Source organism: Stylophora pistillata, chromosome 6, assembly GCF_964205215.1.
Source record: "Stylophora pistillata chromosome 6, jaStyPist1.2, whole genome shotgun sequence".
Taxonomy (NCBI): domain Eukaryota; kingdom Metazoa; phylum Cnidaria; class Anthozoa; order Scleractinia; family Pocilloporidae; genus Stylophora; species Stylophora pistillata.
In genome coordinates this window covers 9,134,869-9,152,512 of record NC_142524.1, presented here as the reverse complement: position 1 = coordinate 9,152,512, position 17,644 = coordinate 9,134,869, and the positions used below count along the sequence as shown (strand labels likewise).

The window sequence follows — 17,644 nt, the reverse complement described above, 5'->3', positions numbered from 1 at the left end:
TTTTTTCTTCATTCTGAAAAGCGAAACCCTATTTGTAAATATGTGGCATCAGTTTATGATTGGATAATTATCTTTCTCTGTGAAAAGAAACTGTGTTGCTGCTTCGGTAGGGGCTGTTACAAGATAATTTGGGTTTATCAACTGAGTTGATATTAATGAGTTGATATTAAATAAATGAATCGGTAATCATTTGCTTCATGATGTGAGAGCCAGGCTAATCAATTATATTGATCACGACGTTTCGACTGCCACTGCGTCAGGCGACGAGGTCCCAAGTTCACGTGTCGCTATTTCTAGCACTTTAATTTGTTATTATTGGTGTATAATGGCGCACTTTCACTGATACATTTCGATCCTCATTATTGTTTCTCTCGAAACGTCAGTTTAAGAAATTCCCTTGTGAAATGTAATTTAGTCATGTATTATAAAATTGAACTATTTGTGGTGATGATGACAAAACTGTATATTCTGAATCTCAACTGATATTCAAAGCCCTAGTTCTCAAATGGTCTCTGAGCTTTTTGCAGGAGGTAGGACTCCCTTTATAAGCAATACTGATATAATGGCAAGAATGGAATAACTTTATTTGAATGCTATTAATATCAAAGTCTGCGGACAGAATTGTGTTCAAATTCAAAAGGCAAAAAGTTGATAATAATTTACAACGATGCTAGAATCTTTAATACACATCGCTATGAGATACAATGAAATATATGAAGTTCATATATTTTGTACTGCGGTATTAGATACATGTGATGCACGATCCTCGCAGTAGATAGCGCTATTTAAGCAATAGCGAAAATCAGACCTGAAAAAAAATCAGGCCTGTACGGAATTTCGAACCACTGACCTCTGCGATACTAGTATATCTAATACCGCAGTACAAAATATATGAACTTCATATATTTCATTGTATCCCATTTATCACTTTCACGGGTTTATTACGAATCAACTTAACGGCCTGCTCCCAGTTGGCTTGTTAGTTCAATTGGTAGAGCGCTGCACTAGTATCGCAGAGGTCAGTGGTTCGAATCCCGTACAGGTCTGATTTTCGCTATTGCTTAAATAGCGCTATCTACTGCGAGGATCGTGCATCATATGTACACATCGCTATGTTATAAAAAACTATAGGTACAAATGTCATAAAAATATTTATGAGTTGCTTGCCATTGTGCGCTTACTTTCCTATATTGGGTGTGGTAATTGACGTTGTAAACTAAGCTAGTAACCAGGAAATAATTTGGATATATCAACAAAGTTGAAATGGTAAATTGGCCACCGTAACGATTACAAAAGCTGACGTTTCGAGCGTTAGCCCTTCGTCGGAGCGAATAGAGGAATTGTGGGTTGTGTGTGCTTTTAAAGGCAGAAAATGGAGCTACGTTATTGGTGGGAACATGGCGACGAGAAAAACAAGAATAAATTAGTGGAATGAAAAGCGTTCGTTGATCCCTGTGGGATTTAGACTGCCGGTTTGAAAGATGAGCTTTTTTGTTCAAGATTTTTACGGCTTTCCGTGCTACCTAAGTGTAAGGAAAGACCGCAGATTGCCATATGTTGCTTAGAATGATAGTAACCAGGAACATTCGAACACTGCAAGTTGTGTGATGCGGCGTTTGTGATAATTTGTGTAGTGCAATCCTCGTGGTTGTAGTTTTTGCCGCCATGTTTTATAGTAAGAGATTTGATGATTAAAGCCTAATTCTTCTGGCAAACGTCTTCTTTAGTTTACAACATTAGGTTACCACGTTTGGTTCAAAGCGAACACGTCTGATGTATCGCAGGTTTTCTAAGCATGTGGGAGGGGAGAGGAGAGAAGGTTTATGTTTGTCACTCACACCGCCAGGTCAGTAGATATCTTTTTTTCCGACCCATTCTTTCTTGATCTTTTGAAAATCAATCCTGATTTTGGCCGTGTAAGAACTGAATAAGATACAAGTTTACTACAGACGTTAATTAGAGTTAAGTGGACTTTAATGATCTCTTTTATCAAACTCTACAGCTAGACTACGTACAATGGATCATTTCTGTTTCATGAACTTTCAGCCCCTGACGCCCGTTGACCATGTGACATCACTCTTCACATCTGTATCTGACCTGCAAACGAAGAAATCCCAATAACCAATCAGAATAGATAAATTAATCACAAGAGGCCAATAAGAACTCTTAGTGAAAAAAGAAAGCGCGGGAAAAACGCGTGTAACCAGGTGGCGATTGCCTTCAATTTTACATCTGATTGGTTGATGGGGTGGCGTGAGTTTTGTGGATCAATTACAAAGCGAAGTGAAAAAAAACCCAATGCAACTTGATCACGTGAGTTTTTCCGTACCAATCACGTTGTAAATGTGATACGTTGTGACGTATCACGCGTCGCCGACGTAATTTATTATCATTTGTTATAATTGATTACAGAATGCGTGACGCCACCTTTTTGCAGTTTCAATGTTTGCTCATGCCCAGACGTTTAAACCCTGTTTTTGCCGAATCTGCACTGTAAAATGTCAGCAGTTTCCAGCTAAGATGGAAAACTTCCAGTAAGTAAGGTTCTGGTGAACTCGGGGTTTTTAAAATGAAATTGGGATACTCTTACCTCCAGATACTTATATGTACCAACACAAGGATCCCCATAGATTCCATTTGATGCTCTCAAACGGCAGCTCCGTCTTCCCTGGCAGGATTTTTTCACTTTATCGTGCGATCTCGCAGCTCCACAGTTCGTGGTTCGCACTGATCCGCTACAGATGTGGCGACCAGTTAAACGGCCATAGTTTGCTGATATTATGTTGATCTTCGGTTTACAATAAGGACAGGTGATTGTTTGCGTGCGGTGCTCACAGATTCGCAGCAAAATTGAGTCTTGGAAGCATATTTGTGCTTTTGGTACGCACTCATACCTCACCTTTTAAACAAAAAAAAAATCACAGCAGTCAAACTCGGATATAACAAAGATAAGGAAAGGAAACAGTTATTAACCTAGTTATCTAAATATCTCTGCGTTCTGCAACCAAAAAGAGCGGAAAAAAATGAAAAATGAGATTCATGAAGTCCGGTTTTGGAAATCAGCAAAGCCATCGTTGACTTTTCGTCTACACTCCTCCTCCCTCCCCTCCCCTCCTACCCCCGACTCAGGCTTTTTGCGCTTTAGACTAACCTCGTGACTACTTCTGTGTCGTCTTCCCAGTGTAATACTTTTTAACGTTGCAACAACAACAACAACGACAAAAAGATTTGAGCTAACGCCTAAATGTATCTAAGGTATTTAGATTGAATGCGCAATTTGATTCCTACTTCCAGATACTTAAAAGTGCCCCGGCACGGGTCTCCAAAGGCTGAGTTTTTGGCGTGCAATGTGCACCTTGACTGGCCCTGGCATTCATATTTAGCGAGCATCATGGATGTTCCAGCATGACAATTAGTGTTCCTATTATTTCTGAATCCACAAATTCCTCTCCGAGTGCGTCCGTAGGTAGCGCTTTGGATGTTGATGGCCTTCGAGCCGCAGTTTATTGTCATTCGTTGATGTTCACAAACTCGACGAAAGAAATAGCCTTCTGAAAATGTAAAAGAAGATCCGTTAAAACAAATTTTGGGACTGAACTCCTTAATTTTTGAGGGTCGTAAAGAAATTTTATATCCGCCTATATTCTGATTAACCTTTGACACCCTAACCTCAGTATGCATATTCTCCATACTGTTCTCTTTATATTTCCTAAGGTGCTGACAAGGAGATTTTGTGCACCAATCAAAAGTTCCTTTACTCGATCATTCTTTATTCTCGTAACTTAACGGATTGATTCAGCGGTAACACTGTAAGAATAAATTAGAAGACAGTTCTTTTAAGGGATTAAAAAAGTTAAAGAATTTTGGAAAACACAATACTTTTTTTGTGTAATCACGGTCCTATAACAGTCCACTACAGTGTGTGTGTGTGTGTGTGTGTGTGTGTGTGTGTGTTTGTGTCCGCGTGTGTGTGCGTGCGTGTGTGTGTGAGTGTGTGTGTGTGTGGGTGTGCGTATATGTGTGTGTGTGTGTGTGCACGCGCGCGGGTGCGTGTGTTGTGTGTGTGTGCGTGTTTGTGTGTGCGTGAGTGTGTAAGTGTCTATGTGTGTGTGTGTGTGTGCGCGTGCGCGTGTGTTTTTTTTCTGAACCGAGTATCAATAAGTAGGTTAAGATGATATTCGACTTGAGGGAAATATTTCTTTTTATATCCTAGCTATTTTTTTCACTCGATACCTTAATCTTTTAACCGCTAAAAAGATAAGGTCAAACATTAAGGTCAAACATTAAGGTCACGAGGACAAAGAAATTGAAAGGTCATTGAAGTAGCTCTTGATTGTTGAACAAATTCTCCTCAACACTTCAATAAGATTTGTAAAGAGAGTAGCAGGGAGAATATACATGCTGATGGTCAGAAGTAAAGGTCAAATAGATATAAAAAACTGTATGCGAGTTTTTAAATTAATGGTTCACCTCGGCTTTGACCTTAGACATCTAATTTTCTCCTTAAATATTATCCGTCAATAAAACATTATGGTCACGAGAATAAAGGAAATGATCGCCAACTAAAGAAGCTGTTGATTGTTAAACAAATTCTCCTTGTCAGCACCTTGGGAAATGTACGGAGAAAAGTATGGAGAATATGCGTGATATTAGGGTTTATAGGGTTAAGAAACCCATCGACAAAGAAAACACAAAAATAGGTTCTCAATGCGTACATGGGTGGCTTCCAAAATGAGCTCCTTTTTAGTGTCTGGTACCTTATTGAGTTTCTATTAGAAATCTTAGCAACAAGGATGGACGAATAACTAGATAAAACACTATCTTCCATAACGAATTACATCCAAAAATACAAAATGGCCGCTTCCAGAAGCTTTGAAGCTTACGTAACGTAGCTGAGCGTAGAATGGAACCTATCCTCGACCATAGTAAACCACGTGACAAGCGCTCTGTTCACCGTGATTAATCCCAGGGTAAAAAGTATCTTGGATCACGATATAGTGCGGTTTACAATTCGTGTGAGCCACAAAAAAAACTCACCTGAACCACTTGATATCACTGCAAGTAGAAAGAACACCAACAAACGAGACATCCTTTCTTGTAATTTGAACCTGAAGGAAAGTTTAAACTAAGCATTCTGCTAGAAACTTTCGAGAAATGTATAATTTGGTAGTCTTGCCTTTTACAACTGAATAATTATGTTAAAAAATTGCAATTCTTAGTGTTCCACGTTTTGCAAGAAGAGTTTCTAGGATTAAAATGTTGCAGTCCAAAACAGGGTCGATAAGAGGTCTCTTCATTTCTGTTAGCTGAAAGGATTCAATACAATCCATGCTTTATAAAAAATGAGTCAATTAAATTCTTTATTTTCCCTTAAGATAAACCTCTTATTTTCCGTATTCCTTGAAAATACTAGTCTTCATGCGGGTTTCAGGTTCTCAACTTGCCTGAAGAAATGATAACCTCTTCCCTTTTTCCCTCAAATTAAGTCCTTAAATCCTTGCTTATTGCGGTAAAAATTTAATATTTGGCATTCGCATTTTCTTCTTAAAACGAAGGACTTTCGCCTACCAGTTTCCAGATACAGTTAGTTGCTTTCTCGTTTTCTAAACTGAATGAAAATCTTTGTTGCACTATGTCAACTGAAGCTGACTTTGTAAAATCTAATTTCATTTCTCAGGATATTCTCAAAAAAAGCAAGCCCTTATGCCCCCTGTGCTATGAGCCCTCAACCCTGAATTGAAAGCCTTAGGTATACATCATTAACTCATCATTGATGTCAACAAACGTCCCCCAGCCTTCCATACTTATAAAATAGATAAGGCCTGACTACTTAGTACTTGAAAACGATGTTGTATTTCATTTATCCAAAGAGACATTAACAAAATTTTCTTTTTACTCGCAAAGTTTTATTTTCTTCAAACATTTTTCTTCTTCCCCTGTAACCCCAAACGAGTCCGGCAAGAATTTTTTTCTTCGAAGGAATTACTTGGCCACGTGATCGTTTCGCCACGTCACCACAAGCATTTCGATTGTTTGAGCGTTCACTAAATTTCGCACTTTTTTTCTGAACTTTCAGTGGACGTGTTTTATTTTGGTTGAAACTACGAAAGCTAGAAACTTTTTGCCTTAAGTACAAACGTCTAAGACAAACCAAAATTCGCCTCATCTGTTGCCGGATTAGCTAACTTTCTTTTATTCATTTGAACATTATGACCGCAAATGATTTACCTCACCACTTAGCCAGAAGAGTCCGCCACTCACAATAATGAAAGGGGCACAAGTAAATTATTTCAGTTTTCCGCAGTAAGTGCTATTTTCTTTGAGAGCAATGCTACAGAGAACTATCTAGAAAAAACTACTCTCTGTTTTTCGCACAAATGTTTGAATTGTCCTCAAAGGACCGGTGACAGCCGAAATAATTTACCCTGAATATCTGACAACACAACATAAACAAAGGCAAATTAATTGTACTTTTTTCTTTAACTCGAGTCACCACTAAGTCTGTTCGTATGGCTTTCTCAGCCTAAGTACATCTGGGAATGCTTTTTGATTATTTAAAGTTACCAAGATGTCTAATTTTGAAGAAGATATTTTGCTATTGTAATAATTAAGTTGACACGTAAATGCCTCTTTTAAATGTAATTTTCTTGCTCTCTGCCGTTTTACTTCGGGGCGCGAAAGATCAAGATACTGACTGCTCTCTCTGTTGCTTTTCGTATTAATACGAGAACTGGTTGTTCAACGGGCGGAGAGCGTAAATCGATGCTTAGAGTTTGGTTTCGATATCTCCCAATTAAAAGCATATTTAAGCTCAGCTTACTCAAATTTTGTGACTTTTTCGATCTTTAGTATGAAGTAAAATTAAGAAACAAACATGTGAACTGTGAATCAATACATACTAACAACATTTTAGATTAACTCTCGACGTGTTTAGCGCGGCCTGGAGTCAGTTGTACCTCATATCATGACTGCTCTAATCTTGCCGTTACCTTTTCGCGTGTTTAGGAATTCGTAGGAAAGCAGCTATCCCAAGCTGAAGTATTTGGATCAAAGCCTCAGAAACTTGTCGGCGGCGGCGTACTATAAGCGCAGAGGAAAGGGTGACGGGTTTTTATTGAGGCTAGTGTTAACAACTAGACCTGTTTTTTGAACTCGCAAATGATATTTTTAGCGTGTCCGTCTAGTACGTGATGCGGATGACATAATAACGAAACGGCTGTCTATACAAATAAAATAGAGGTACATTTCGATACATTGATGAATGATCAAAATTTCATCACTGTTTAGAACTGAAAAAAAAAACTGTCGGTAAGAAGTAGATTAAAACGGTTTAGAACGACAGAATAGAGGGAATTCAAGGCAATAAAACACTGATTCGGTCCACCATTTAAACAAATATCACGTTTAAAACATTTTCTTGTTACAGGTTTTTGCATCAATTAGTTACAGGGTTACTAAGGAAGAATCATTCTTTGATCATTCGATGATCGTCAGTCACAGTCAAGTGAGTCATCCTATTTAGTGACAACTTCCTCCCTCAAGTTTACACTCCGTGTCTTTGTTGATGTTTTTCTTTTTTCACTCTGAAAGGGTCTCAATCAGCACAAGTGAAATCTTACTCGAAGATGTAAGTTGCAGGATCAGTTTATTAGCGTCCTCAATACAATAAAGGGCCGGGGTAAGTTTCTAAAGAAACTGTGGTGCTGCGTCGGTGGGAAGGTATTAAAAGATAATTTGGTTTTCTCAACTTGGTTGATATAGTAAATTGGGCGCCGCAAAGAGTTTCTACAGCGGACGTTTCAAGACGAAGGCCTAACGCTCGAAACGTCAGGTTCGAAAACTTCCCCGTTAAATAGCCCTATAACCGTTGACTTCAACAGATACAATAAAACGATAGAAATTATTTGTGCCAGTGATGACGTTTTTTGTTATTTCAGTCCGTAGATATTCCCGCTCCAAACAACGAAATTAATTTTCCATCCAACAAATTATTTCATCGCACATATCTGCTGTTATTATTTGATTACTTATTAGTCATTCAGATGTAGGAAAATTTCTTTTGGCCAACAGTGATGCAAGTCAACTGAGTTTCAACAAGTTGTGACGTCTAGTTGTAAATAAACGGAAGTAAAACATATATGCCTTGTTAACATAACTGAACGCGTCTTTTGTGCTAGTTCGTTTTTCGTTTCTTCAAATGTTTTCGATTAAAGCAGGAAATGACTTCGCGGACTCTGAGAGAGAAATTTTTTTTTACATGGAGATCGGTGTTCAGAGTTTTTTACTTCAGTCGATGATTTACTTTTCTCCCTTGAGGCTCAAAAAAAAAAAAAATTATGACGCAAGATAAACGTGGTCAACTCTTGCGAAAAACATCGCCTCAGGAAAGACATACTGGATCATAATAACTTTTGTGTTTATGGCTTGCGATATGCAAACCCAAATGAAGCCGTCAAACATAGAACATGCCCAAAAGGATCTATTTTGGTCAGCCGAACGCAAATTTCCCGCCCAAAAATCTTAAAGGAAAACAAAGGAAACCAACGTTGCCACTTGAAAAAAAAAAAAAAAAAAAAAAACAGTGGTACGTTCATGTAAATCTGTAAAAGGAAACAAAGAGAGACATAGTGAAACCTTGAGACTTCCACTACACATTTGATTACTAGTTTCCTGCTGACTGACAAATTCCTTTGAGAACATATCTAGCAGAACCGCGCAATCAAATTCAATATACGGAAGCGTGCTCAAAATCCCGATAGTGCACTTTGAAAGCGTCAGCAAATCGCTTCGCCAGAAATTTTTTTTTCGTTCGTGCGGCCATTGTCAGCGCGGGGAAAATAATATATTTCGCAACAACAATGGATACAAACAGAAACTCGGCCTACTAGTCCGAAAACGAAGACAATGTCTGGACCTTTCCCTTGGGCTAGAGTTCTTAAATGTAGCAGAAAAAGAAAAAAAACAACGGAAAAGGAGACTCGGCATCAGCGCCGTCACGATTCACTTCAACTGATATTGTTGTCCGTTTTTCGCGTCGGATTTGATGCACAATTCCACCGGCTATGTTCTAAAACAATCGGTTCATGCTTTCAGCTGTGCACTATCGAGTTATGGAGCACGCGGGAAGTTTGGAGAGCACGAAAGAAGCGTAAGAGTTGCCTTCCTCGCTGATTTATCGCAAATCATTTTCACCTTTTGATTTTTGACTATTTTGATACCAACAGAGAAATGTTTAAGCTACGCTCGCTCACAGTTCCGTACAAGCTTCAACCCTTGACACAATCTTCGAAGGTGCTCAAAAAATCTCTTTGCAGAAACTTGCTAGACACGGGATCAAGTTCAACGCGTTGTTATTTGATATTCCATATGCGTCTACAAAAATGAAAAATATTCCTGTAAAACTAATAAAGTTGTTTATTTTGAGTTAAATTTTTTGCGATTTCCTTCTCTCGGATGTTCCCGTTTAAAAGAAAGATGTCCTTTCTGTTGTTGCCCTTCACGAGAAACAATTTCTTGGAATCTATCTCATTCTTCCCGACACCGAAGAACTGGCTTACGAACCCGTTCCATTTACCGGTAAACAGCTAAAAATCCTTAAATAAGATTTTAACTTAGGAGTCACTGCTCGATAAACTATGCTTTGTTCGAAGGTGGCATGTGCAAGTCATTTAAGATTCCTGAAAACTATGTTTCTAACAGCAGTATACAGTATCAGGTCTCCTGCTCCTTATCACCGCTGTCTTGATTCATGGCGCTCGAAAATCGCTCCAGTCTACGCCTCCTTATTTCAGAGTTCTCGCCATTTGAGTCCGGTTCTGTTTGTGAAATGTCTTTATCTGATGAAACTCCGGCTTTCGCCGCCGAGTCTTTTGAAGCTGGACAATCAGACTCCGTAGAAGGCCCAGGTTTAGGTGAAGATGACGTCCCTGCTGATAAGACTGGATTCGTTCCCGCTGCCTTCGTCGTTCCACCGAGTACCGAAGACACTGCGCCTACTGACCCATGTCCTAAGGGACCACCTTCTGTCGTTCCCAATCCCGAAGGACCAGCTTCCCTGGTTCCAAGTCCCGAGGGACCTGCTTCCCTGGTTACAAGTCCCGAGGGACCTGCTTCCCTGGTTCCAAGTCCCGAGGGACCTGCTTCCCTGGTTCCAAGTCCCGAGGGTCCTGCTGAGGTCGACGGCTGAGGGACATTTAAGGGCGGTTGTCTGAAAAACAAATATGCAAAAAGATTTAGCTTGGGTTTATTAAGAGTCTTTCAGAGTGATAAAACCATACACATCAACAAAGACACAAAGTACGTATATTAACTCGCTTGAATATTGATTTACTTAACTTACCTCTGCGCATTTATCATTTGAGTGTACTGATTAAGCTGGACTATGGCCGCATCCAGCAGAGCATGTACAGTCCGTAACATGTTTATTCTTGCTTCCACATTCTGTCTTTCCTGACCTTCAACAGCGACCAGCTGCTCAATATTCAGAGACGAAAAGTCCATGTTGGGAGGCATGCTGAGATCGCCTAGTGAAAAAAAAAAAAAAAAATCACACACACACCCACTTCACCCAACATATTCATTGAACATATAAAACGCATAACTATCAAACTTCCCTGTCAACTTACCAAACATGAATGGTGGCATCATAAAGGGAGGAGGAAACATAAATGGTGGAGGCATCCCAAAACCTGGCATCTGAGGAAAAGGAAAAAAAAATACTGAGAACAGAAAAAAGGAACAGCATACGTATCTGTCTTTCAGTCTTCTATCATTCCTTTTGTCGTTAATTTGACATAAAAAAGGAGCTAATGATATGTGATTGATAATGGTTACCAAACTAAGGGGAGTGTAATTTGTATAGGTAATCACATGATTTCGAGTGCAATTTACAAGTACTTATTTATTCCAAATTTCACGAGAAAATCATGCGATTATCTATTAATAATATACATGAAAAAATACGAGGTAGCTTCTCATAACTACGCAGAAGAAAAGCGCGCGCATCACGTACAAAAATAATTTATGATTATAATGATTTCTTCGAACAGGCTTTGATTGGTTGTTGTGTTTTAGTAAAGCTGTCTCATTGACTCAGGAAAAGATGTAAGTTAGACCATAAAATGGTGTGACTTATGCTAACAAGTCATTTCAAAATGGATGTGATAAAAATCAGAGATCCACCAGCATACAATAAGTGGCAAGAGCAGTTTGTACACCTCCCCTTAGTAAATGGTCAACATTCTCTTCACTCAACGTAATAAACGGAAATCTTGTAATTCATCTTGTAACTCCAAACAACAAAATTTTACGCTTTCAGTCATTCAAAGGCTGGATAACTGTAAACACTGGAAAATCTCTATTAAAGTGCACCTAAACCCAAATTTCTTTTTCGCTTAACGAATTAAGCTTATTTTTTGGAGTATTTCTGTGCAAAATTTTTTTAATTTGCTCAAATCTTTAATTTTCTATGCCCAGTCAAAATACGGAAAATCGGCCGCCATCTTGCCCCACGACCGAGTTTAAAGAATAATGGCTCTAGCGGGTAATGTGACGTCAAATCGAGAACACGAAAGTCTGCATCTCACACATTTTCACTTGTTTGGGAAGATTGTCGTCGATATTGTCTGAAATATGCCGACTAGGTGTGTTGTATGAAGAATGTATGAAGCGCGATACCCTCTTGCAAATTTCGCACGTTGCTACATCCTTCTACAACACACTTAGTCGGCATATTTTCGGACAATTATCGACTACAACCTTCCCAAACAAGTGAAAATGTGTGAAATGCAGACTTTCGTGTTCTCGATTTGACGTCACATTACCCACTAGAGCCATTCCTCTTTAAACTCGGTCGTGGGGCAAGATGGCGGCCGATTTTCCGTATTTTGACTGGGCATAGAAAATTGAAGATTTGAGCAAATAAAACAATTTTTGCGCAGAAATACTCAAAAAAATAAGCTTACTTCGTTAAGCGAAAAAAATTTTTTGGGTTTAGGTGCACGTTAAGTAGACAGCAATATCTGTCCTTTGATCAAGTGGGTCCTGAACTTTGCAATTAAAACTCAGTACAAAATATTGGCTGAGGTTCATGTAAAATGAGATGAAACCTTACAAATAAAATCTATTCCTACTTAATAAAAGAAATAAATCACAGCTGTGCCTCATACTAGTAATTACAAGTGAAGTTAAAAGCACAACACCTGTGTTTGGCTGGCATCCTGAGTTGAACTTGGACCTGCCAGAAAAAGAAGAAAAAACATAAAATACCATCACTTGAGACCAGGAAACTATGCCAAAGTTACATTAAAAACTTGCTTGTTCATCATGTGATTTATACAACAAAATGTGAAGAAAAAGAATACAATGTAGCTGTGTTTATACCTGGTTGTGGGGGACTACTTGAGCCAGTTGCAGAGGTAACACCAGGGGCAGGTGCTTGTGATGGGACAGGAGGTTGCTGTCCAGGTGGAAATGGAGGAGCACCCATGGGTGGCCAACCAGGAAACATGACTGGAGGAGCTAGGAGTAAAAACCAGACATTAACATGTACCGAGTGATGTGAACAATACTTTTCCACCCTTAACATGTATCTCTTAGAAGTGATTGACTAGTAACTTCTCCCTATAATATACATACATTTTTCAGAAAACAGGTTATGAGAATATTCAAACTTATCAGGTAGAAGTTATGATGCTGATCTTGCAACAAATTCTCATAAATAATTAACAAAGAAATTTGTAGCAGCTAGAGGTGAGAATTAACAATCAGATCTTGGGAGCCAAAGGATTAATAAAAGATAAGTTGAAAAAATGAAATGAGAACGATCCTTAAAAATTGATATGAAAACTTGCTTTTGATAGAAGTGCCACGAGTGTACAAATTCCACTTCTCAGAGTAAGATTGACACAGATATGATACATGGATTGACAAGAAGCTGGTTTACAAAGCCTATGAATACGATTCAACGAGCACAATTCTTGTAGGGGGGTTGCTAATTCAAGCATATACTGTCTACTTCTAAAAAAAAAAAACAAATCAACAGGTAAGGTAAGAAAGATGCAAGTTTTAGAAACATAAGCATGAGGTCATTTATGATACAAACAAGTCTCTTTTTAAACAAGTTCTTACCATTTGGTAGCCCTTGAGGTGATACCCCTGGGGTAGGGGGGATTCCCATAGGAGGAGGAGGAGGAACCCCCATGGGAGGGAAGCCAAATGGGGGCTGAGGAACTTGTGGGGGTGGTGGCTGCTGAGGTTGTGGCGGGGGCTGAGGTCTAAGCACATCCATTCTACAAGTTGGACATGTTTGCTGCCTTTGAAACCAAGAGCGTAGGCAGCTTGTGTGGAATATATGGTTGCATGGCAATTTTTTACAGCCTGTTGTCATTTCTTCACGACATATAATGCATACATTGTCCCCTTGTTGGAGTTCTTCAGGTGTGGCATCAGGATAACTAGACAAGACACAAAAATTAAGGAACAAAATTAATCCTCCATTGGCCTTAATGAGTAGAACAGCATAATTCATGCTGAAATAGTTTATGTTTGTTGAACTTAACTGTTTTGCAAGAGGACAATCCTCTGATTTTGAGAACAGACATCCATAAGAAATAAAGCAATGCTTCAATCTTAAATGTCTCATGAGGTTGGTGAATGGGAAACAGGTTCCCAGCAATAAATACCTACTGATACTCACAGTGTATTCATATTTGAAATGGCACGCCGAGACATAATAACATCACTAATACATTTCTTGAATCCCCTGAAATGAAACAATAATCAAAAGAGTTAAGGTTTGCTCCTCCCTAGGAAGAGCTGAAATTAGCTTTCTCTCAAATAACTGCATCAAGGAGTGAAAATACTAACAGTAAAGAGGGAAATGTGTTTGTTTGCTTTAAGCACCTCCTCATAAAATTTTCCATTCCCATGTATACAGCATAGTTGAGTCAATGGGGGGTAGATTGTGATTCAATGCCAAAAGTTAATTCAAATGTTGTTTTTGTTTTTGTTTTGTTTTTTTTCAAATTATTACAATTTTTATTTTGGTTTTGCTTGCCCAGCCTTTGTGACTGGTCTAGAAAATTCACACCATCCTTAGACACTCATATACTGAAACTTAAGCTTCTATGAGTTCTAAATGTTTACAGTGATAATTTCCTTTCTTCTCATTATTTGTTGCCAATAATTTGGTTTTACAACAATCAAATGAATTGTGCGCTAGATGATCATTTGCAACAACATCAAAGGTGTTCCATAAAGTGATATTTGATTCAATAAAAATCAAGAGGCTTACCTTAATGTCAAGTACATGGGTCTAATGGCAAAAAGTGGGAATGTGTGTACTTTGATCATGATGATCATGAAACAAATATAAAGAACACTCTTGATAAAACCTACAACAAAAGAAAATGTTGAGAAATAATCATTAAAATAAGATGGCTCGCATACACTTTTATTGAAAACTTATAGAAAAAAATCCTTGTATGAAGGCCATAGGCCTTGACAAAAGAAAGTGAAAGGGTAGGGTGGTATTATTAATTGCTTATTGCACTGGAAAATATTTTGCTCTTCATCATGCTGCACTCCATCTGTACATCATGACCAAAACTTATTTTCCTGCCGAACTCTCCCACTAAGTCAATAGGTACATAACTATGAATTGCATCACACAAGATCAAGGCGAATTATCCAATCAAAACCCTTGACCTCTTGAGCCAAACTTTGAGACACATATTGTTACACCATCAAATCTGCTATTTTGCAACATCGATAGAGTTTGGTAAATAAAATATAATCATCGTTACCTGTAATTAATTCAGTGTACAATAGATAGACTGCTTTGTTATCCCAAGGATTTTCACTTCGTAGGTCTACGATGTGCAGGACATATTTCATCTGAATGGTTACCACTATTGTTAAGAGAATGGCATACTGCAACAAAATTGTGAAAAAAAAAAGAAGAAAATCAGATGCCTAGATTATGCTCTCAGAGTAGTAAGAAAACAATTTTTGGCAAAGGAATAAAGGGGGTAAGTTTCTAAAGAAACTGTGGTGCTGTGTCGGTGGGGGAGTATAACATTGAGTAATTTTGGCTTTATCAACTGACTTGATGATGTAAATTGGCCACCGTAAAGATTTTCATACATGACATTTGTAAGTAAAGTCAATAATGCACATAACTTGTGATTCAGGTTTATGAAAATGTGTAAATACCAAGAATCTACATGCTGTAAATATTTTCCAGTGTTAGATACCCCATTTACTGGTCCATCTTACCACATAATTAGTGGCTGGCTGACATATTGATACTTGCACAAGTCAGCAGTGGTAAAGCCACTTCAGGTTTAGCAGGTACTCATTTGTGATGAAACCCCCCCTCTCATAAAAAAATGATAGTTATACTATTCCTATGGATAATCAGAGCTGTATCAATCTCTATTCTAACCTCAAATCCAAAAACAAGTTGTACTGATGCTCCACTTTGCATTGTTGTATTGTATGCAATATGCACAAGAACTGCATCGACCATCCCTAAAAACATGAGAAGCAACACTGCTCGGACATGGAATAACCAAGTCAATACTGGACTTCTTTCCATGTAGTCAACCCTATCTTCTGCTAACCAATGGAAGCATTTTAGAAACAACAGCATTGTAAACTGAGCAACAAATCGAGGGCTAAAGTCATCGCGGAAAACTGTGAATGCCAAGCAGGTTTCAGTGACTGCATACCATGATCTTTCAATGAGATGCTGAAACAAAAATCAAATGAATGTGTCAAAACCAATTTGTTTCAAGAGTGCTTTTTGTGTGAGTGTTTTAAGAAAATAATAAAATTGAAAACTGGAGTAAGGAATTCTTCACTTGGAATGGATATTTGAGTAATAGCTTAGAACAAACAGGAAATTGATAATAAAAAAAAAGGAGATAAAATAATTTACTTGCAATTATAACCTTATTTACTAAGGTACCTACAACTTACACTAGTTACAGAAACTCGATTGCCTGACTCATTTTTACGCAAAAAGATAACAAGTTAGAGATTCACTAATAGTAAAGAGGCACTTTACCTCCATCTCAGCCGCTCGCAGCTGTCCAAAGAAAACTTTTCGCATCATTTTACCGAATAGGATCACAAGCACGAAAGCTTGAATGTACAAAACCTACCAGAGAGAATGACAGATTTTATGTCAAAACAAAAGAAGGGTTTCCTCATTTCACTATATAACAGAATACCAGCTTCATTCACTAAGAAAAAGCAGATTTTTCGAGTAAATTCGATCAGCCAAAACTAGCAGCTTACCGCCATACTTGGACTAGACTTGGTTAAGTACACAACAGAAGGGTAAAATTGATTCTTTTGGTAGTAAGCATTCGCTACAACAGCCCCAGTTAACGCCAAGCTGGCTGCAGTGAGCACCACTTCTCTCATCTTGTAGGCGGGTATTAGCGCTGAAGTTGAGCTAATAAATTTAACACATAATCTTCAAACTCTGCCGGACCCGTTTCGGCAATGACTTGGTAAACACTTGAGAAAATTCCAAAATTCCGTGGCCAGTTTTGACTGGCTACCAGCTACGTACCTCTACTGAAGAAACAGAAAGTACACACGTCTTCACATACGGGAACTTGTGTTGTCTTTTGTGAGAATCCGCTGATTCTCAAGAACGGAGGCTCGACGTGGCGACGCGAATTCCAAATTTAATCAAAGTCGCGTAACTCAGGCTGATAATATTTGTTGAATTATTGCCTGAAGAATCTTCGAAAAGTCCATCATGTTATGTGTTCGATTACATGCCAAGTTTGTGCGCGAAAACTGGTGCGATAAAATTTTCAACTCTGACTGAAGTCTACGGGTTCTCTAATGCATTAGAGAAAATATATTTAGTTTTCAGAACTTACGGGCGTATGTATGTTTTAAAGGCAAGTAAAGAGTGCGTCTTCACTTTCCGCATTAGGAACTGACTTGTGCTCTAAGCTCGACTGAAGAAAAATAATAGCCGATCTTCAAGCTAAAAGATATTTTCCAGAAATGCTAAAGAGGATCGTAGTTATGTTCACTGCCAATAGAAAATAATATCCCATTTTTTTTTTCGCCTTCCCCCAAAAACTGATCACTTGTGAAAACATGGTCTGGACAAAATTCAGCCAAGAACTGTAGTGACACAGCCTAAAAGACGTCAAAAACTAATCCTTGCTTCCCTCAGAGCACACCGGCCAAAACCGCAGACTCGCGACTTTATGCTCAAAAGTCACCTCCTCCTCCCCCCCAAACTGTGCACATTGGTTTTTAAGACTTATTTTCACATTAACTTGCTCAACATCAGTTATGGGCAGAAAATAGTGAGGTTTTAGTGGGAGTTTTCTGGGAGTGGCATCCGGATGGGGAAGTATATAGGAAGTCTGGTACAAGTTTGTCAAGTGCCCCAAAGTGACGTGTCCAACTAAAACATCACTTATTTGTTATGCTATTTCAAGAAACTGGAGTAACTGAAATGAATATAACTGAAATAAAGAAATGTCTCTTTTGATTTTCAACTTACACTGAAGGCCTATCAGAAAGGACTATTTAATTATGAAAGAATCGTGAACCCAGAATAAAATCTGACGTGTAAATGTATTGATGAAATAAAACGTTTTCAGCT

At 38.4% G+C, this 17,644-nt stretch overlaps 2 protein-coding genes across 5 annotated transcripts; both read right to left on the bottom strand.

The window, feature by feature from the left end:
- Positions 1-1,956: 1,956 nt before the first annotated feature.
- On the bottom strand, positions 1,957-7,141 carry LOC111327976 (L-rhamnose-binding lectin CSL3). 4 transcript variants are annotated; one of them, XM_088725709.1, is made up of 5 exons: positions 6,990-7,141; positions 5,038-5,108; positions 3,289-3,551; positions 2,591-2,899; positions 1,957-2,097 (listed from the first exon to the last, which is right to left on the bottom strand). In XM_088725709.1, the coding sequence occupies exons 2-5, from the start codon at positions 5,087-5,089 to the stop codon at positions 2,074-2,076; spliced, it is 648 nt and encodes a 215-aa protein (XP_088581835.1). In that variant the 5' UTR covers positions 5,090-5,108; positions 6,990-7,141; the 3' UTR covers positions 1,957-2,073. The 4 variants fall into 4 exon arrangements, with proteins under 4 accessions (XP_088581835.1, XP_088581836.1, XP_088581834.1 ...); XM_088725710.1 differs by having other exon boundaries at positions 3,289-3,548; XM_088725708.1 differs by having other exon boundaries at positions 3,289-3,548; positions 6,957-7,065.
- A 2,192-nt stretch (positions 7,142-9,333) lies between these two features.
- LOC111327997 (E3 ubiquitin-protein ligase synoviolin B) lies at positions 9,334-16,616 on the bottom strand. The gene is made up of 12 exons (XM_088762819.1): positions 16,303-16,616; positions 16,070-16,162; positions 15,446-15,751; positions 14,805-14,931; positions 14,294-14,393; positions 13,697-13,762; positions 13,129-13,454; positions 12,382-12,519; positions 12,201-12,235; positions 10,626-10,695; positions 10,340-10,523; positions 9,334-10,207 (listed from the first exon to the last, which is right to left on the bottom strand). The coding sequence occupies exons 1-12, from the start codon at positions 16,429-16,431 to the stop codon at positions 9,712-9,714; spliced, it is 2,070 nt and encodes a 689-aa protein (XP_088618945.1). The 5' UTR covers positions 16,432-16,616; the 3' UTR covers positions 9,334-9,711.
- Between the last annotated feature and the right edge of the window lie 1,028 nt (positions 16,617-17,644).

Bases quoted from the DNA above. Each gene is read 5' to 3' on its own strand.
- LOC111327976 (XM_088725707.1), bottom strand. The intron at 3,552-5,037 runs GTGAGTTTTTTT...TTACATTTTCAG, and splicing joins AGTGATATCAAGTGGTTCAG to AAGGCTATTTCTTTCGTCGA. The intron at 2,098-2,590 runs GTAAGAGTATCC...CTTCGTTTGCAG, and splicing joins GTACATATAAGTATCTGGAG to GTCAGATACAGATGTGAAGA.
- LOC111327997 (XM_088762819.1), bottom strand. From the start codon at position 16,431: ATGAGAGAAGTGGTGCTCACTGCAGCCAGCTTGGCGTTAACTGGGGCT. The intron at 16,163-16,302 runs GTAAGCTGCTAG...TCTCTCTGGTAG, and splicing joins AGTCTAGTCCAAGTATGGCG to GTTTTGTACATTCAAGCTTT. The intron at 15,752-16,069 runs GTAAAGTGCCTC...TTTTTGTTTCAG, and splicing joins TGCGAGCGGCTGAGATGGAG to CATCTCATTGAAAGATCATG.